Source organism: Lonchura striata, chromosome 4A (genome assembly GCF_050655825.1).
Source record: "Lonchura striata isolate lonStrDom1 chromosome 4A, ASM5065582v1, whole genome shotgun sequence".
Taxonomy (NCBI): domain Eukaryota; kingdom Metazoa; phylum Chordata; class Aves; order Passeriformes; family Estrildidae; genus Lonchura; species Lonchura striata.
The window spans coordinates 6,294,247-6,314,804 of record NC_140742.1 but is presented as its reverse complement, the minus strand read 5'-3'; the positions used below and the strand labels follow the sequence as shown (position 1 = coordinate 6,314,804).

General features: G+C 52.8%; 1 protein-coding gene across 1 annotated transcript in view; it reads left to right on the top strand.

The window, feature by feature from the left end:
• AR (androgen receptor) overlaps positions 1-20,558 on the top strand; it is a 39,536-nt gene that overhangs the window by 5,446 nt on the left and 13,532 nt on the right. The window contains exons 2-3 of the mRNA XM_021548423.3: positions 12,633-12,784; positions 19,614-19,730. Coding sequence (XP_021404098.1) covers positions 12,633-12,784; positions 19,614-19,730 — 269 coding nt within the window. The remainder of the gene's footprint in view (positions 1-12,632; positions 12,785-19,613; positions 19,731-20,558) is intronic.

Here is a 20,558-nt window from a genome sequence, read left to right as displayed (position 1 = left end):
AGCAATCCACAGAAAGCTTTCAGAGTGTTGGTGGGTCGGAGTCACACAGCTATTTTGTGCATTTTCCTGAGGCTTCAGGAATGGAAGCTGCACAGGATCTGGTCTTGGCAGCTCTTCTCCTGCTCATGCAGTTTTTACATTCTTCCTGCTGTTTACAGATTCCCTATTGCACAGGTGTTTATCCATGGAACAGATGAGCACCACTCCCTGCAGCCAGTCTGGCATAACCACTGGTTTTCCTTCTAGGAGAACTTTATTCCAGCCTGAGAGCCAGTTAACAATGGGAAGTGCTTTGGTGCTGCTTCTGAAGACAGAAGAGCGTGTCAAAAGATTGATTTGGAACAAAAGAGTGTGTTTTGTAGCCCAGGGGACAGGAGTCACTCCCAGGTCAGGATTCCCACTGCACAGATGGGTTTTTCCCTTGGGACAAGATCCCTACCGGCCCCTGGGGACGGGCATCAGTGGGTGCTGGAGCTGGGATTGTGTCCCTGAGGCACAGAGCTCACAGTTCCTGGAAGTCGCTGCCTCTGTCCCGTTTCTCAGAGCGAGGAAGGAGTGGGACAGGCATGGGAAGAATGAAAGCAGAAACAGTGTAGCGAGGCCCCGGTCCCAGGGCGATGCCAGCTCCCCGCGCCCCCGCACCGGGACCCTCCAAGGCCACGCTGGGCGCCAGCAGAGACAAGAGCCCGCTCTGTGTCCGTGCCAGGGGCACCTCCGGGTCCCCAGGGGAGCGGATTGCGCGTGGGCAGCGGGAGGAACAGGCGCAGAGGAAACTGCAGCAGGTCAGAATCAGTCTCTGCATGGCGAGGGGAGCGTGCTCGAGCTGGGAGGAAAGCTGGAAACGCTGCCACGCATTGCGGGAAGAAATCGCAAAATTGCCCAAAATATTGGAAATCTTGTAGTCGTGTTTTGGTGTGATGAAAACAGTTTCATTACACGGGGGTAAGAACAATTTTTAATAGAGAGCAGTAGCTCAGTTCTTTGTGTTTTTCTGTCATTGTCATGAATTCCACTCTTGGCACGGACCTTCATTCATATTTTATAAATTGCTTGCTTGAAGGTGTCTGTCCCAGTTTGCCAGTTCTCCATTGCCAGTTGCTGTCTAGACTTGGAGCACTCACTGGAGCCTGCTGGGTTGGTGTTTCCAGTGGATACTTTCTGCTAGTGATTGTGGACTAAAATTACAAAAGAAAGAAATTGTATTTATTTTATCATCCTGTGGAACATTTAGAATTTATCAAATTAGTGTTTACTGAAAGAAAACTATTCAGTGGGAGACTTCCTATGACTTCTAGTAAAAACTGTTTGTTTCTGAGAGCTGCCCTGGTAGATTCTGGAGATCTGTGCAGCTGTGGATGGCTCTGGAAATATATAGGAAAAGTGAAGATTCCTCCTTGCACAGCTCCTCAGCCTCGTTACTTTGTGCAAATTAATTTTCTTTTTGGAAGATTTTCTGCAGAAGGCACGTCTGCACCTCCGACTGATGCAAAGCAAGTGCTACAAAGCCGTCATGGACAGCCTGGGCCAGCTGGGAGGGCAGCTTGGTGCCACCACATGCATGTGGTGACATGGCACAGGGGGCACAGGCACCTCCTGTTGGGGTAAGAATTGAGCATTGACCAGAGTGATCTGCTCTCACCTGGGATGAGCCCAGCTCTACACCACGTTCATAGGAAAACAGCAATGGCAACACTTCCTGCGGGGGTACTGGATCCTTTCCAGCTCTTTCTTTTGCTCCAGAGATCCAGCACACAGCACGCACAGGAGGCGGATGTCCCATCTCCTGTTGTAGCTGAGCTTTTGTGCCTGGTAAACAATTAAGAGGCAGATACAGCCACATCAGCCCTTAGTGGGGGACAGTGCAGGCTTGCCCAGCGGTGGCCTTGGCAGTGGCGGGTGCCCCTGGTGTCGGCTGCTGCTGCACACGGTGGGGACCAGAGCCAGCCCTGTTTGTTAGCAGCGGTCTGAGGGAGCTCATGGAAATGAAAAGGAACTGGCCCAGTTGTCATGGCAAAGACTGGTGACGGAGGTTCTCCATCCATATTCGCTCGCTGTGTGCACTGCTGCCTGCCTTCGCTGCTCTGCCGTGCCACTCATCCGTGTCCAGCCACACGTAATCCCCCTGCCTGCTCCGGTGAGGGGCAGAGGGAGGGCTGAGCCTCCCTGGGGATTCCTCCTTGGGAGGGGAGCCCAGCTCACCCTGGCCAGGTAGCTGCAGTGGGCAGTGCTCGTGAGCTCTGCGGCTTGTGCTTGTCCTTTGTTCTGCTCTAAACCCAGCCATTGCCACCCGGATTCTTCTTGCCAGCGTTTTCCGGTGAGATTCAAAGTATCCTCTAACAGTAATAAAGACACTACCAGAAGTGGCACTTTACTGCTGAAGCGCTCAGGAGCAGCGGTTCATTCAGCCTCCAGGCAGCTGTGGGAAAAGGAATTGTCTCTTTTCTGCAGGCTGAGGTCTGACAGCAGCTCCTCGGTGTGCGAGCGGCTCAGCGCTCAGCCCGGGGAGCCCGGCTTTGTGCCGGCTGCTGGGGACCGCGCTGCAGCAGCGTGCCGGACTTTGCAGCCCATCCACTACCCCGTTCGCCTCCACTGGCCCCAGAGCCCTGTCCAGCCGCCGGGACAGCGTTTGCCAGGGGTTCCGGGAGTGCAGCATCGCTCCTCGGCATCGCAGGAGCCGGCCTGCCCGGGGAGCTGTGCGGGACGGGAGGGCAGGGCAGGCTCGCTCTGCCTGGGCTCGGTTCGGCTCTGCTGCTCTCGTGGTGCTGCTCGCTCCCCGCTCAGCGCAGTGTGAGCAGAGGCCAGCAGGAGCAAGGTCACCCGCTGCGCCCCGGCTCGGAGCTCTCCAGCCCCCGCCCGGGGACGCCTCTGCAAGCAGGGACAGCGAAGTCAGGTGCTGACACGTCCTCAGGAGGGGTGGCATTGGTCTGTAGGGACACGGACCTCAGATTGAGTGATTTGCGCTAATAGAAATAATCTTAAAGGTATATGCCAGTTCCAGTTCCAGTTCCCCAGGTATTTATAGCTTCTGCCCTTTTCCCAGGCCAGCCGGCCCCAGGCAGCTCGGGTGTCCACAGGGCTGGGTTACACCCGTGCTTTCCACTGGTGTCCTGGTGGCTTCCCTGTGCCATCCGAAGGAGAAGAGAGCCTATCCTCATAAGCAAATAATGATTCCTGGGATGAGCCCCTGTTTCTGCTGAGGAGGCCAGCCTGTCTGTTGCCTGGCTGGGGGCTGCATGGACCATGCTGAATGCCTCCTGACAGGCGAGGCAGTTGTCACTTCCCAAATAGCTCTAGGGGCAAAAGAGATGGGTGGGAGAGTCAGTGCAGAGCCACCAATGCTGGGACACTGACAGTGCTGGCCCTGGACACCCTTGGCATGGGGAGGGAGCACTGTGGGCAGCCTTAGCCGGGGCAAGCAGCCAGGCACAGGCACGTTTAACATTTGCTGTGTCTGCCCTGGGATCTGGGTGCCCTAGGACACTTTTGGGGTGTGTCTGGGCTGTCAGAGCCCTGCTTGGGCTGTGCAGAGCAGGAGAGCTGTTTGAGAGCTCCATGCAGAGTCCCAGCCAGCCCTCATGCATTGGGCATGGCAGCAGTCATGAGGATTTACCTTTCATGTCTGTAGCCAGGTGTCTGTGACAGGCATTGCCAGGGGGATGTCCTGGGTGCTGACTGCCTGATCCAGCTCTTGCTGGAGCCTGGGGAGTCTAGTCATAGACTCAGGGAATGTTTTTTTTTGGAAGGGGCATTAAAGCCCATTTCACTGCGCTCCCCTCTGTGGGCAGGGACACCTCCCACTAACCGTGTGCTCTGAGCCGTGTCCTGCCTGGCTTTGTCACCTAAGGGTGGGTGGTGCATTCTGGTGGGTGTCCTCTCCCTCTGCACCAATATGCTCAGCAGGGACGAGACATGGGCTGGCTGTAGCCCTCGGCTTTGGGAAGAACCTCGGGGCAATTCCTTCTGTGTCACAGCAGCATCTTCACCTTCCAGACCCCCATCCTGCTGAGTGCTCCTGGAATTGCTGCCAGCAGGAGCAATCCCTACTAATGCCAGAGGGGAGGCTGCAGATCTCCAGAATACATTTTACAGAGGATGTATTCAGTCCCTGGGATGAGGTGGGAAAACCCTGGGTTTTGCTTCCTCCTCCTTCCTTGCAGGTTTTCTCTGCCTGGGGGTGGATAAAGGGGGCTTCTTGTCTCTCCCAAAATCACACGACATTTCTTTCTCTGATGTTTTTACCAGCCCTCAGCATTTTGGCTGCTGTTACAGATTTTAGCTGTGTTTGCTTCTTTGCCGGTTAGAAATGGCAGAAAAAAAAAAAAAAAAAACCAAAAAACCACTTTGACCTTGGCCTGTGTGCTGAGAACAGAGCCCGAGCACAAGTTTCTGTATCACAAATTTCCTCGTGAAGGCTCCTGCCTCCTCCCCCTCGTGCCGATCAGCAGAGCAGCGTCCGCACATCTCCCGGCCTGCTCTTGGGAGGGCTGGGACGGGATAGCTCAGCAGCTCCACTTTCCTCTTGAAAGAGAAATACGGGGAAGGAGTTCAAGTGCTGATGGGGTTGATAGCTTACATCTGGGAAGCAATGGGGTGTGTCAACTGGAAAATGAAATCCCCCTGCAAAGAGAGCACGGGTGATGTACTGTTTCCATTGAATCGTGTGTGTGCCTGTGCACACTGTGGACGTTCATCATCTTCCCATCAGCACCACACACAGATTATGTGTGTGTTCTCTGCTGTATGGGGAACATCCCACCCCTCACCCTGGGGTCTGCAGCGTTGCCTTTGCACACACGTCCCTGGAGGGCAGGCACTGTGCCATGGAGGAGATGTGGCTGCAACTCCGAGAGCCTCTGCAAGCAGCACAGGGCTGGTGTGGGATCAGCATTGCTGCTTCTCCCTGCTCAGACACCGAGAACCAGCCCCAAACTCACCCTGTCCTGCTGTCTGGCAGTGCTCTGTGGGCAGGGCAGGATTGTGGGACACGCGTCTGGAGCCATGGGTCCAGTGTGGGCTGTAATCCCCGTGGGCTGGCTCTGGGCTTTGTCCCTGTGCATGCTCCTGTGTTGCAGAACGTGTGACATTGCCCCAATGAACTCAGCCTGTTCACATGAATTTAGTTTTTCTGGCTCTCCATAATTGGCTTTGTTTTCACGTGTTCCCTGTAGTCAAAAAGTCTTTTCCCCGGTAATAGGATCTTCCCCTTACAAAGAAATCTATTACTTCCCAGTCTGCTCTCCAGTGCCCTGGAGCATCTTTAAATGGTTAGAAAAACAATAGCAGGACAGGGACTTTTCCCCTTTCTTGTTTACAGCACAGCCTGTGCCAAGTGCCAGGTCCTTGATTTTGGGCTGTGTTGGGGGTTGTTTGAGGAGGGAGCAGATCACAGTGCTGGGAAGCCTGCAGGACAGAACATCTCACAGGGGCTGTGCTGAGAGCTGGGCAGAGCTGAGCTGAGATGGGAGCTAAGGTTCTGGGGGACACCTGTTCTCTTCTTGTTCAGTTTAACTTCCCTTTTCCCCTGTGGGTGATAAAACCTTGGGTTATGGCCTGAGTAACAGGAAGAAGGTGGCAGCCTTGGGCTAGCAGGGTGGCTGGCCAGTCCCTCTGCCCTCGATTACAGTAGTGGAGGGGGCTCAGTGAGTCCTGCAGGATCCCCTGGAATCATCAGGGATCTGTTAACTCCTGGCCATGCTGTGCCCTCCTGCTGTGCCCTTGCCCTCCTATCCAGAGCTGGGGTCAAGGCGGGTGCGCAGCCAGCGCGGCTGCGGCGTATCCTGAGATGACTATCTCACTGCTCGCTCACAGAGACTCGGGAGAACACTCTCAAGGCTGGGAGGCCTAAAATTAGATGTAGCATCTGTGTTTTGGTTTGCAGGCGGGCTTAAAAGAAAATTATTCTTGGCTGCTTTCATTCCTCGCCTGCTTGGAAGAGCATGGGCAAGGGGTAGTGGGCAGGGCTTTGATCCCTGGTGTGCCACGGCTCTCTCTGGACACGGCTGCTCAGCAGGGCCAGTAAAAGCTCCAGCGTGGGTCTGTGATAACTGGAGGATCACCCATGCCCACAGGTCCCTGGGGGCAGGACTGTGGGGCTCTGCTCTCTGTGTTTTCCTGGGAATGCTCTCAGCCCCCAAAACAGCAGGTCTGGCTGTCCCTGCCATATGTCACTGAAAATGCAAACTGGCATGAAGGCACTGTTTCCCAGCTCATGTCTGTCTGGGATACCCTGGTTGTGCCACTGGAGCTGGTACTGGTGCAGCTGCCATCCATCCATCCATCCATCCATCCATCCATCCATCCATCCATCATCCATCCATCCATCCATCCATCCATCCATCCATCCATCCATGCATCATCCATCCATCCATCCATCCATCCATCCATCCATCCATCCATCCATCATCCATCCATCCATCCATCCATCCATCCATCCATCCATCCATCCATCCTCCCCATCCAAGCGCTGCTCCTATCCTGCTCCTGCCCTGCTCCTGCCCCAATCCGTGTGCAGCTGGCAGCTGTGGGCAGCTGTGAGCCTCAGGCATGCCAGGAAGGCTGGGCCGGGGCGCAGGAGGGATTGGTGGGTGTCAGCCAATGCCTGTGAGTTGCTGGGTAATTTGTTTCTATGTTGCCTGTTCTGCTGAGACTGGGGCTAAGAGTTGCAGGGAGACCTGGCACTAAATATGTGAAACCTTCGTTATAATTAGTGTGTTTATGTCGGGGATGAGTCACAGCATGATCCGCTTGGAGGACGCGGCGGGAAGATGATAGTGTTGTACGAGTCGTGAAGTCTCCTCTAGAAACTCAGTGCTTTGCCAGCAGAGCTGGAAGGAAGTTCTGCAGATAGAGCCTGTATCCGCTCCCAGACATAATAAGGCAAAGGATTTTTATGCCCCTGCAGCTGGTCTCTGCAAAGGTTTGGTCTTGATAGAAACGTGCCTAAAAATAACGCAGTTGTGCTGGCAAGCTGTGGGAGCAGTGCTGCAGGGCCAGCAGTGACCCCCACTGCGAGAGGGGTGGCAGAGATGGAGCTTCTGCTCCTTGCTCCCTGCCCATCCATCCCCAGGGCTCCGTGCTGTGCCAGGGGGAAGGTGCTGCCCCAGCTGGGTGCCAAATTCGTGGTATTTGTGGTCTCATGTTTCCAGCCTTGTTGCTGACCATTTTTGCTTTGTGCATCCTCCAGTGGAGAAATAAAAATGCAGAATTTGCAGCATTGGTTTCCTTAGCAATAATTCCACTGCCAAAGGAAGAGGGGGAAATATTTTGTGTTTTAAATATCTGAGTCTGGGAATGAATCCTGGCATCTCCCTCGGCAGCCCAGCTGGGAGCTGACCACTGACCTCTGGCTATCAGCACAGCTTGATCCTTGTTGCCAAATTAAATTCCAAATACACTTGGAGTTCCATGAGACACTGATTGGAATCATTCTGCCTTTGGTTTCTCTTGGTAGCCCTGTACCAGATGCTGTGGTTAGCTGGGGGTGCTGGGGACCATGCTGAACACTTGGCACAGTGTTTTGTTCCTCTGGAGATCCTCCTGGCACAGCAGCTGTGACAAAAGGCACTGAGAACACGCATCCCCTCTTCCAGAGCATTTTGTAAGCATCACTTCACTTGATTTTGGAAGAGGGAAAGGTAAAAGCTCTCCTGCAGGTGAAGATGTTGGTATGTGGCACCACAAGCCTGTACCCTGGATATTTTCCTGGCAGCTGTAAGCCTGTACCTGCATCTGGCAGTGTCTCTTGGAGCATGAAATACATGTATCAAGTGTCTCATTATTTGTGATTTTCTTTACAGGCACATTTTCTTTTGGTGAGCAGAGGAGGTGGATTTGAAAATGGAAGATTATGGTGTGGCTTAAACTAACTGCATAAATATCAGTGAGGACAGAGTGTTTCCTTGGAAAATAAGTAGGGTTCTCTGTGCAACAAGGATGCCAAGGTCCTGTCCTTGGTGACTCCAGGTGACTCTGCAGTCACCAGGAGGACACAGTGTAGGGCCCTGAGTGCTCCTCAGGGCTGCAGCCTTGCTGCTCCTTGTTTGCTTTTTTGTCTCCTTTGTGGTTCATAATCAGGTGAGTTCCCATCTGAAGGGGCCTTGCAATGTGCTTGTGCCATCTCTTTTTGTGGGTACCTGTTCCACCTTCTGTGAGCTGATTTATTTAAGCTGCTCCCTGAGCCTCTGGGTGGACATCAGGCTCTGAGGCAGGAATTTTGGTGTGAGCTGTACCAAATGCAGGCAGCAGCCTCTGCTGTGGCCACTGTTGAGGTGCAGAGGATGCAGGGTGGCTTCTCCCAGGCTTTGCATCCCAGGTGTAGCAAACCTGCCACCTTTCACCTTTGTAAGCTCATTTTCTGCTTCTTCCTTAGGAAGATTGGAAGGTGGGAGCCCAGGATGGCCATTAAATGAGGGGACTCCCTGGCAGGCTGGTTTTGTGCACTGCCTCAGCCAGTCAGGTGGCACACTGGGGCTGTCCCCTGAGTGCAGGGACAAACAGTGGCTGGGTCCATGCAGCTCCAGGTCTGGAGCAGCCTTCATCCACCACAGAGGAGCACGGGAGAGAAAGGGGCTGGGAGTGGTGGGGCTTTGGCTGCAGTGGGGACGCGCTGTGTGAAAAATAAACTGTCAAAACTAGGAGTGTGTTTGAAAACAAAAAAAATAGAGTTTAATTTGGGTATTTGAGAAGGAATTTGTGCAGCTGGGCCTGTGGAAGCTATTTGTGCTCCTTGGGCTGGGTGGCAGTGCCAGGGCTGGAGAGACAAGCCTACTCCTGTGAGTTGCTGGTGGGGGGCATTTGCTTTTTCTGAAGTGCGCTCCTCCTGGCAGCCTGCACTGCTGGGATGCTTGGAAAACTCATTGTCATCTGCTAATATTTATTTAAATCCGGTGAGGATCCTTTTCCTATGTGTGTTTACCAGGCCTGGGGCTCATGCTGCACCCTGCTCTGCTCTCAGATGCTGTCGTGCCTCTGCTGCCATCACACACAAAAACAAGGCATAAGCAAACTGGAAACTTACTCAAGGCTATTTAGCAGAAAGGGCATGAATTCAGTGTACAAAGCTGCATGTTTATAGATGAAATGGCTGAAAGCATTTTAACAGATGAATGCTTCAAAGTTTCCGTGCAGGCCTTTTTATCTGGACGAGCGTGATGTGGTGGCTGTGCATGCAGGCTTGGCTCAGCTCTGGCTGGAGCCAGCAGCAGCCAAATGACAGTGCAAGGGGACACGAGGATGTGCCCAAAGTGAGCAGTCATGCCCTTTGCTGAGCACGGGTCTGGCCTCTTGGTGAGAGTCACAGAACTTCATCCAGGCAGGAGCACCACAGCTGCACTGAGGGAAAGACAATTAAATTTAATATTTCATTTGAGAATGTCATGCACAGGTGATGCTGTTTTAAAGGCAGAGATTCCCCCTGATAACATCAGAGTGTCACAGAAATGGCAGTGCTTGAAATGACTGGAAAGGATTCTGTGTCAGCCGAGTTCATGTGTGAGTGCTTGCTCAGATCTGAGCTCAGCACCCTTCTGAGCACCTGAACGAGTGAGTGCTGGTTCAGTTCTGGTCTCAACACCCTCCTGAGCATCACAGATGTGCAGGTTTTGGCATGGTGACGGTGCAAACCCCCTTTCCTCAGGGAGTATGGGACCAGGGCTCTCTGCTCTGGGGTTCCTGTGTGGGATGAGCTGGGGGTGTGTGGCAGCTGCCATCATTTTGTCCTGGTCTGGCTTAGGGTGGCAGTTGTGCCATGGCTCCTTTTGAGCATCCTGTGCCAGCTGTTGCTGAGATAGAAGCTTTGTGGGTAGGGAGAAGTGGTTGGCTCCTCTTTTACCAGTGCTTGCTCTTGGCTTTCTGGGGGCATTGTGAAATGTGGATATTTGGTGAAATTTAACTAATGACAAACAAATGCTTCATCACATGACACTTTCTATCCCCAGAAATATTTTTGTGTGAGGGGAGCTTGGTAAACCCTCAATTTCCTTACAGAACCCTCCTGCAACGAGACTAAAACTCATCCTGGAGCTGTAGAAGAGATACTGAGGTTGTTTTTGCCCTGCCCCCAGAAGCCACCGAGCTCCTTTGTGGCAGCCACGACCTTGGCCTTGGGGCTGGCATCGGCGCCGCCGTGGCCGGGCCCCAGTTGTGTCTGCCCGGCGCTATCGCCCTGCTGCGGGCTCTGCCGTGGGGCTGACACTTGCCACACATTGCACCGACTGCGAGCCCCCCGTGGTTGTTTTAGCCTGTGCTCCTGCAGCTCTGTGGGCCAGCACAGCCCCACGGAGAACAAATTCCCAACCAGAGGAAAGCTTGGGAGCCGCCGGGGCTGAGCTGCCCGCTGTGCCACCCATCGTGTCCCTGCTGTGCCCTCATCAGGGGCTGTGGCACTGCTGGGCAGTGGCACCTTGGGGCAGGGGGCACGTGGGGCTCTGCCCAGAGCTCTGCCAGCCCCCAGCCCTGCAGCTTCTCCAGGCGCCTCTCTGGCTCATTGGCCTGTGTTGTGTATTACCTGCACGTTTTGAGAACACCCTGTAAAATGTCCCTTGGAAGCTGGAAAATGGATCATTAAGGGAACCATTAGCATAGCTCTTTCTGAGTTGCTGGAACATTTTTACATTTTGTTTTCCTTGCAATTCTCCCTCTAAAAATAAAAAAGGCAAACTGGCGTTGTTTTAAAGTCAAGGGTATTCCTGGGCAGATGCTTCAGCTCTGGGCAGTGGGTGCTGGCAGGGAACCACACTGGTGCTGCAGGGCCTGTGGTAGAACCACTCCTCATCTTCCATCACCATCTCCTGCCTCTTGGGGTGCTGGGGCTGTGCACACCCTGCCAAGCCTTACCCCAGGAGGAGCCTGTCCCATGGCCAGGAATCACCTTCCATGTCAGCCAGTGTCCTCCAGTCTCCATCTGTTGGTGGCAGTGGGGACAAGGGTGGCTGAGCATGTGTTTGGGGAGCCCTGCCCAGCCCGTGGCAGGGACACGTGTATGGGGTACTCCTGATGCACACCTGCTGGAAGGTGTTTCTGTACTTGCACAAATCTCTCCATACATGAACAGCTCTTTAAAAGCCGTTTCAGCAGCCACTCAATTGCAAACGTGCTTTGCAGTTTCAGATAATTGATCTTCAAAAACAGCCCAGGGTCCTTTGGGAGTCCCGTGTCTGTTGTCACGACACCTGCTGTGAGAGGCCCTGCTGCTCACGGCACAGTGCTGAGCATCTGGGAGATCCCTCTCCAGAGGGGAAGCCTTATGGAAGCAGGGGAATGAGCACTCTTGGATTTCTGACTGCACAGAGAGGAGAAAGAGGTGTTGGGTCACTAGCAGAAAGGTCTGCTCTGTGTGCATCTAAAACACACTGGATTAAAAAGGCATTTTGAACCAGGCTTTTCTGTGTGCTGCTGGTATTCCTCAGCAGGGTCTGCTCTCCAGCAGCCCCTCTCACCCAGTGCCAGGGCTCTGGAGCACATGGGGGGATGTGGCAGCACCCTGAGATGGGTGTGGGGTCACACCAGGAGGACAGGTGGGATGCCATGTAAGCCAAGAAAGGAACACATTGGTAGCAACAGGACTTGACTATGGCAGGAACGGTGCAGCCAGCTGTGTCTCCTCCATTTAATCAGTAATTCCAGAAAAGCCTTGGAAATGGAGATGGGTGGGGAAGGGTGGTTGAGCTGCATCTACAGATCAGTCACTGATTGTTCCTGTTAAAGAAATGAGAAATTGCTCAGAAGGTTTCCACCATAAGAACTGAGGATGAAATTGCTGCTCCAGTTACTGACCTGAAACTGAGGTGGGATCTGCAGAGCTCCCAGGTGAGGGACAGGCAAGGGCAGTGGGGCTTTTCTGCATATAAAGGTTTTTTCAATAAGTCCCATCTTTTTCACACTTGCTGTTGATGTAACCTGATTTCTCAGAGCTCACCTTACAATGCCAAAAATGAAAGGGGATCTAATTTTACCCAAAAGTTGCAGTGACATGCAGACTGTTAAAAGCTAATTGCCTGATCCAGTGGTTGCAGGTAAATGAGTTCTGGTAATTAACTCACTCAGTTAAGTGCTCGTGCTTCCCAAACTGCCTGGACATGTTTGCTCCTGATTTGGATAAGCCCCTCTTGTCCTGCCGTCCCCTCTGGAAAAGCAGTTTCTCCATGGATCTGATGAACCACATCAGGTTGGAGAGAAGAGAATGTGGGTGTGTGGAATAGTGAGGTGTTGGAGAGGGGGAGTCAGGTGCTGGGACATCTTGGCATAGTGGCTAACGTGGCATCAAGTGGCTGTCAGTGCCATGCTCTGCCTTGTTTGGTGCACGAGCTTCATTATTGAAGCCAAAATTCCATGAGCACTGCAGCAGCCAGTCTCAGTCGCCTTCTGTCCCTGGGCTGTGCTGTCACTGCGTGTCACTGTCACTGTACTTTGTCACACTTTGTCACACACTGCACGCAGTGGGCAGTGTCAGGAGAGGCACCCAGCAGGGTCTGTGCATGGCCAGGGCCAGGCTTGGCTCCGTTGTTGCTCACCCCCCTTGCTGCTCAGTGCTTGGCTGATCCATCACTGCAGGTCTGGGATTGCCATGACCGTGCTCCCAGCTTGGCCTGACCACATGTGCTGACCCCTCTCCTGCTCTCTGTTTTGTGCTGCAGGCTGGAGCCTGGCCGTGACCATGTCCTGCCCATTGACTATTACTTCCCACCTCAGAAGACCTGTCTGATCTGTGGAGATGAAGCGTCGGGGTGCCACTACGGAGCCCTCACGTGTGGGAGCTGCAAAGTGTTCTTCAAACGGGCAGCTGAAGGTAATGGGGACAGGGGAGAGAGAAGGTCACTGCCCCACTGTGGTGGCATTCTAAGATTTCTTAAACAGGGAGAAAAATCAAGGAGAAATTGGGTTTTTTCTCTCCTGCGTTTGTCATTTCATTTTACAGATTGCTCTCAAAAAGTAGCCAAACCAGTTTGCCAAAATACAATTCTTTCCAGTGGCATTAAGCAACCTCGTCTCTTAGAAGGTGTCCCTGCCGTGGCAAGGGTATGGACCAAGATGGTCTTTAAGGTCCCTTCCAAGCCAAATGTTTCTGTGATTCCATGATTAGTTTAGTGACCTGGTGAGACCTGGAGCAGTCAGTTCCTGCTTCTCTTCTTGACTCTCCAGAGTGCTTTAAGCTCCCATCAGCCCACCGGCAGTCTCAGGTGCACAGCTGGTGTTAAGGGGAGGCTTTCCTCTCCTGCATCCCTTCCAGAGGGTCCCTTCTGTGACTGCCCATGAAACAGCACAGCCCTCTGTCCATCAGGAACCATGCTCTGACCTTGGAATCTGTGATCCTTCTTCCCAGCCCATGAGAAAGCAACTTCTCCTTCATGCCCAGCTCCATAGTGTCAGGGATTAGTGTGAGCCCAAATGTTCCCTCTCAACAGCAAGTCTTTGTACCACCTTTCCTGGGGAATGAGCAAGCAGAGGGACCCAGCCCAGCTGTTTCCTTAGGCTGTGCCTCAGCAGTGGCTGGTTTCTACCTGCACTTCAGAGTCGTGGCTCTGGGCAGCAGTGAGAGCCTCTGGTGTGGAAGATGAACTGTCCAGCAGGGTAACGTGCGTGTAGTCGCTGATCAGGCTCGCTGTCAGGAGAGATGAACCAGTACAAGCCATCCTTTTTCCTTGCTAACACAGTTGATGTGGGCACACCGTTGGCAGCTGCTGTCACTGGCCGTGGTGCCCTCGAGGGAGGGCTGGCAGCAAAGAGGGGATGGAGCTTCTGTCTCACCATGGCCTTCCCCTGTGCTCAGCTTCTCCCATCTATGAGCAGAGGTCTCAGGCTAGGGGTGCTCACCTGCTGTTGTCAGAATGCTGCTTCTACACCAATTAGATCAATTATCATTATCCTGCCTCTTTTTGGAGTCATGCTTCCCTCATTCCTCTGTGCCAGGAGCCAACTTGTCAGTGCTGGTTCAGGGAAGAATAGGGACTATGCCACAGGGGACATCAGTGTTGCCAAAAACGGCAGTCAAATAATAGTTAACAAATTTTGCATATTTCTCCCAAATAAATCATTTGCAGATCTGTCTCTGCTGAGCACCAGATCTATGTCAAGCCAAGTGGGTTAGCTTGTGCAGCCAGAGTAAATAACAGATGCTTGTTTAAGTCAGCAAGTTATTGTTGATTTATAGTAAGTGGAGTCTTGGCTCTCAGTCAGATGCACGGCTGCTGGAGCGCCTGAGTCTGTTGGGTGTGGAGCTGCTCCCCTGGCACCAGGGTGGGCTCTGGCCTGTGCCTGACCAGGACTGGAGGTGCCCATGGGCACAGGGACAGCCCAGAGTTGTTCCCTCTCCTGATTGTGCTGTATCACTAATTTAAATGGCATTTATGTCTCTTCCTGCTTCTTCAGCCTCGCAGTGTGGCAGAGGGTTGGGAGCCTTTGGTTGTGTTGGGATTGGGCAGCAGCCCTTTGTCTTTCCTGAGGAGGCATATGTGTGTGCAGGGAGAGGCAGGGGGGCTGCCAAACTGTGAGCTTTCATCTTATGCTACCCTGAGGCACATGGCTAAGTCTTTATTTTGGGGAAGTGACAATAAATTGTGCTCCTTTATAGGTACTGAATGCAGAGATGGCAGGTGGTGATTTCTGTTCTAACTTTTGGTGAGTTTCCAGACACATCTCTTCCTTCTTAAAGCTGAGGAGCCTTACTGAAAGCTGATATTTCAGCGTGTTCTCATGTTTTAAGGTCCATAAAATGCCTCTCAGAAAACCTTAGGTCGCCGTTGGAGACTTTACAGCAGTAGATCAAAATGCTTCCCCATGAGAAAAGAAGCCTGTTACCTTCCTGGTGCTGGTGTCAAGCCACAGCCTTCAGCAGCAGAGGGCTGTGACTAGAACAGCACAAACAGCATCTTGGAGGGTAGGGAAATAGCTGGGCACATCATTTCCTTTTTATTGTATTCTTCTGAGATAATAGTGAACTTATCTGGCAGGGGTTCAGGGATATTTAAGGAGGTTTTATAGGCATGCACTGGCTTCTAAGGGGTGAGAAAGAGAAGAGATTAAAAAAAAAAAAGTTGTGACACTGATTCTTCTTCCCTCTGTACAAACTGAGGGGTTTATGGGCAGGAGCAGGCCACCCCTGCTTTGATGAAATATTTGACAGATTTGAGGGGTTTCACAAGTTCAGGTCCAGCTGCTAGAAGAGTTAATAGAAAAGACAGGAATGTTGTCCTGTCTCGTTCAGCCAGCTCTCATGCTTCAGACTCTCAAGATGTCCGGGCTGTGTCCAGGCCAGCCCTGAAGCAGCCCCACACCTGCCTGGCCTGCAGGGTCACCACCCTCCTCTGGAGACCCAGCCCAGCCCTCCCTGGCAGTCACCTGCCCAGGGTCCAGAGGGCTGGGTGGCTGCCCTGTCACCAGGGCTGCTGCTCCCCTGCTGCCCACAGAGGAGGGTTCCCCTCTTCATCTGGTGAGCAAAAAGCTCCTCCAGCTCAGCACAGATGTTGTTCTTCCCAACATGAGCAGGCAGGACACCTCTGGCTGTGGTGAGCATGGCTGGGGTGGGTTGAAGGCATGGGAGTTCACTCCTTGTGATGCCACCCTTGTCCCTGAAAAAGAAAAATGCTTCAAACAAGGCAACTCCTGTGTCAGTTTGCAACCCAGGGGTTCCTGCTCTCCCATTCTGTCCAGGAGGGAGATCATTGTGTCTCTGCATATATCCCTGGAGAGAAGAAGACCTTCCTTGTCCCTCTGAGGTTTCTGAGATCTGGTGGCGACCTCAGCCAGCCCAGAGCTGTCTCCACACAGCATTCCTGGCAGTGTAGGACTGGGATGCTTTGGGCTGTGCTCCTGATGGGGCTGTCTTTAAATAGCAGAGAGCTAAATGAAAAAAAGAAAAAAACAACCACAGTGTTTGGCAATTTTCCTAGCAGGCACCCAGCCAGGCTGCTGTGCAGGCTGCTCTGAGTGCCTCCATCATTCTCCATATGGATTAGTGTTCTATGTTCTGACCTGCTGAGGATTAGCCTTACACCAGAGAGATGTCTCTGGGCCAACTCAACAGTTTCTTGCCAGATTTTAAGATGACACCAAGTTAAAGTTAAAGTGAACGTCAGCAAAGATCCTTGCCATCTTGTCAAAATCTCTCTCCTCCTTCCCAGGCTGATGTGACACACAAAGAAATTGAGTCTGCAGAAGATTCAGTGGTGCTGCAGCACCACGATGCCCCAGTAGTGGGTTTCTCACAACTCTTTGAGTGTTTCTTGCCTTAAAATATCATGGGGAGAGCAAAAGGTGGGACAACCAGAGTACAGGGAAAGCTCTGAGTGTTGACTGCAACCATCTGGTAAATACAGAGGGCTGTTCAGAAAACTCAGAGGCTCAGTCCTGGCTCCTGAGAGCCTTGAGGCTGAGCCCTCTTGAGGTGTTAGGAGGAGCATCACAAGGGAAGGGGGCCAGCAGCAAACCCACGGGCTCAGCTCAGGGCATGGCCCTGCTGGTGACACCCCAAGGACCAGAGGCTGCCCAGGGGAGCTCTGGAGCCTGCATGGTTATATGAGACCCAGGGGAGCTGCTTTCGCAGAAAGCTTGGCCTTATCCTCCAGCTGTTAAAATTCAGTTTATGCCCTGAAATACGAGGATCTCTGTCTTCCAAAAAGCATTTACTGTTTTTTCACATTTACAGTCTTCTATCTTGCTCCAGATGTTGCAGAGATTACTTTGTTGTCTGGAGGAGAAAGTTGGTCTGGGCACAGCAGCTCATGTGGCAACAGGCTGTTAGATGATTCCTCTGGATTGAGCAACTCACCTCCATAAATCATTATTTTCAGTCAAGCAGAACTGGAGAGCAGCTCTTCCCCTTGGCTCCCAGTGTGTGCTGTGGTCCCAGGAGATGAGTGGGAGGGCTCGGGGGTGGTGGAAGAGTCTTTCTGCCTGGTGTGAGGGGCCCAGGAGGGGCCCAAGGTGGGGGGACGTTCCCAGCAGCGTGTCCATGCTGGGGGCTGCTGCAAAGATGCTCTCTTGGGCTGCCTGTGCTGCTCTGGAAAGCAGAAGGTGCTGGGTGTGACTTCCCTCTCAGCTGTGCCCGTGTCAAACAGGACCTGGGTGGCAGGGCAGGAGCTGGGGCTTCTCTGGGTGACATCTGCAGTGTCCTCAGCTGGGCAGTGGTCTGTGGGGGAAGGACAGGCTGGTGATGGGCCCTGCACAGAGCAGGACCACTGGGGAACACCTGAGGGTGGGTGTGAGGTTTGGACCTGTGCGTACAGGTTTGCAAAGCAAGAGCCTCTGCCTTGGAGTGACACAAGAAAACACCTCTGTTGTTTGCAGGGGAGAAAAGGAAAACAAAGAAGTAGTCTCAGTGTTGAACTCCAGAGCAGGAAAAAACAGCACACTTACCTTTAAATAAAGAACAGCTGATTGCAAATGTCTCACCTTGCTCTGAAATGAAGAGAGTGAATTACCCTGAAATTAGAAACAGGTCTCTTGTGTGTGAGAAAGGAAGGAACTTGCCTCCACTTCAGAGGGAAGGAACTCATGCGTGTTCCAGCCACCCTTCCCTGTTCTCCTGCCTTTTAGAGCAGGTGGTTCCTTTCCTGGTGGTTAAGGGGAAATCTCTGCATACCCAGGAATTAGGGTGAGGTGAGCTTGGCTCATTCTCACACCCAGCAGCAGCAGCACCATGCCCAGCTGTGGCTGTTTGGTTTACTTTTGCTACTGGTGAACAGCATAAAGCAAACAGGGCTCACTTGTGCAGGCCAAGGCAACACAGAACAGGTTCCTGCCCCAAAGAGCCTGTCCATGAACCATGAAGCTGGCCTGGCCATCTCAGCAATGCCACTGTACCGTGACCGTGGGGAGAGCAGCTGGCTGCAGCTCACAGCCTGTGCTGTGCCCATCCTGCAGCCTCCTCCTGCCCTGTTTGTCTCTAGGCCCCTCCACCTGCTCCTGACTCCTTCTCCATGTCCCTTCTCTCCAGCTCTGGAGCGGGGAGGTGCTGCTGAGGAGCAGGTGGGAGCCAGCACAGCCTCACTGAGCAAGGCTTGGACTCATCCATGCTCCCTCCTGTGGGTGCCTAACGGGGACAGAGCAGGGTGGGGATGAGCCCATGTGTTGGGATCTGTCCAGATCCTGGGGATGAGCAGGGGACTGGGGCTGTGGGGTGCTGCTCCTGACACAGCTGATCCTGGAACACCCCTGGGGGGCTCAGGCAGGGAAATCTCCCTCCAGCTCTCCCTTCCCCAGAAAGTAGGGCACCCATTTGTGACTACCTGAGAAGGCTGAGTGGAGGGAGTGTGGCCTCAGCACTCAGTGCCCCTGGTGCAAAAATAACTCCAAGTAACTTCAGATGAAGTTCTGGTTGCTCATCCTCCTCCTCAATGAGCTGCTGAAAGGAAGGATGGTATTTGTACTCCCTTTAGGGTCCTTAGGGATTTGGGTGTCATCAAGGCTTGCATGAGTATCCTTCTCATGGGAAATGAGCCAGGGAGAAGGTGAGAAGAGCTGTTCTGAGGGCAGGGTGAAGATGATTTAACAGGTGTGTGATGTGGTGAGTAATGCAGGTGATGACTGAGGCACAGGGGTGGGTGATAATCCACTTTGAAGGGGACAGTTCTGAGAAGGTCAAACATGGGGTGTTTGTGCAGCCCCTGGGCACCGTGGGAGGAGTGGGCTGGGTGCTGAGCCCTGCCAGGGGATCTCTCGGGGTCACAGTGGCAGCTGGTCCTGCCAAAACTGTGACCAGGCACGAGCTGGTGGGACCCAGGAGGGAACTGTGAAAGCCTCAGGCAGTGGCAGTGAGGGCAGCAATGGGGGAGGTGTGGGGGTTGTAAAATCTGTGCACCAAAATTGGGGCACCTCATGTCAAAACTGGCACATTAAGGGGCTGTTCACAGATATCTGATGACTCCAAATGGTTATTCCTATAGGAATGCAGAAGGTAACCCCTTGCAGGATGATAAATAAAGGCCATGGGCTGGTTTCCATGTGGGTCTGCAAGCTGCAGCTCTCTGTTGTGTGCTGAGTCCAGTTTGGTTTGGAGCAGCCTAAAGAACATCAGGTAAATCCTGATCCAGCAAATGTGTTCAAACTTGACAAGAAAGGTGATGATTCTTGGCTTGTCTGGCAAATGGGGCAGTGAAAAAAAGCTGTGGCCTGGAGCTGCACGAGCTGCTCTTTGAGCGAGTGCAGGCTGAGTCTGAGGTATGAGTGTCTCTGACCATAAGTAACTTCTGAATTTTCTGCACTGCCCAAAACCCACGGCTGCACAAGGTCCCCTGTACAGGGAGTTGCTGGTCCCAGTGTCCTCCTGGCTGACTGCAGATACGGCCCAGGGGACAGGGTGGCATCAGACTCACCTGTGGAGCAGCAGCTCCCCAACTCCCATATCTGTAACCTGGAGACAACAGACCCAAGTGGTATCAATGGTTTGCACAAAAAATAATTCAGTCCCAAAAAGGTCTGTACAGCAACATGGTGAATATTGTACAGCAGGATCAAACTGTGGGGTTTGGTGGTCTGGAAGAAAACCACCAAGAGCCATGCAATAAACACTTAAAAAGCAAGAACCAAACCCTCCAGGCTGCCCTTGGCGATCCCAAAAGAGCCCAGCCCGTGCCTCTGTTGGTAACCAGCACCCATGCTCTGTTTCTCTGGTGTTTTAGGTAAGCAGAAGTACCTGTGTGCCAGCAGGAATGACTGCACCATCGACAAGTTCAGACGGAAAAACTGCCCCTCGTGCCGCCTGCGGAAATGCTACGAGGCTGGGATGACGCTCGGAGGTATGGCCAGGGTCCCCTCCTGGGTCCCCTCCTGGGTCCCCCCCTGGGTCCCCTCCTGGGTCCCCTCCTGGGTCCCCTCCTGGGTCCCCTCTGGGGTCCCTGCGTGTCCCTTGCTGCAGGAGCTGTCAGTAAGTGGCTGGAAAATGAGGCTGATGGAGGGTGATCAAACTCTCAGGAAACGTTTTCAGGGCTCTGATACCAAAATGGTGAATTTCAATAGCTTTTGCTTGTGTTTCAGGAAACAGACTTTTCCCTGATTTTAAACCTTGGGAATAATAATAATAATAAAAAAAATATATATATCTATATACCAAATATATCTATATAAAATATACCAAAAATATAGAACCAAAAATTCACACCAGCGTGAATTTGGTTCTGGCTCCTGGAGCCTCGGAGCAGAGCACTCCCCTCTTTTGATGGGATTATTCCACAGCAGAAAATAGCAATTTCTTGGTGAAGTCACAACCTCAGTGTTTTCTTTTGTGGGATGGAAGCTGCTCCTGTGTCCCTGGTGAGGGTTCTTGTTACAATTTGTCTCTGTTCCCAAATTTGTAGCCCTCCAAAACTGTCAGGGTGCTGATATCCAAAATCTGAGGTCTTCTGCTCATAGTCTATCAGGTAGTGTTGGTTGCTGGGTGTCTCCTTGTTGAGTTCATTTGATGAAATTCTTCCCTGTGTGGTGAGGCTCTGGCACAGGGTCTGTGGCTGCCCCATCCCTGGAAGTTTCCAAGGCTTTGGAAACTAGGAAAGGGTCTGGAGCAACCTGTGGAAGGTGTCCCTGCCCATGGCAGGGGGTGGAACTGGGTGATCTTTAAGGTTCCTTCC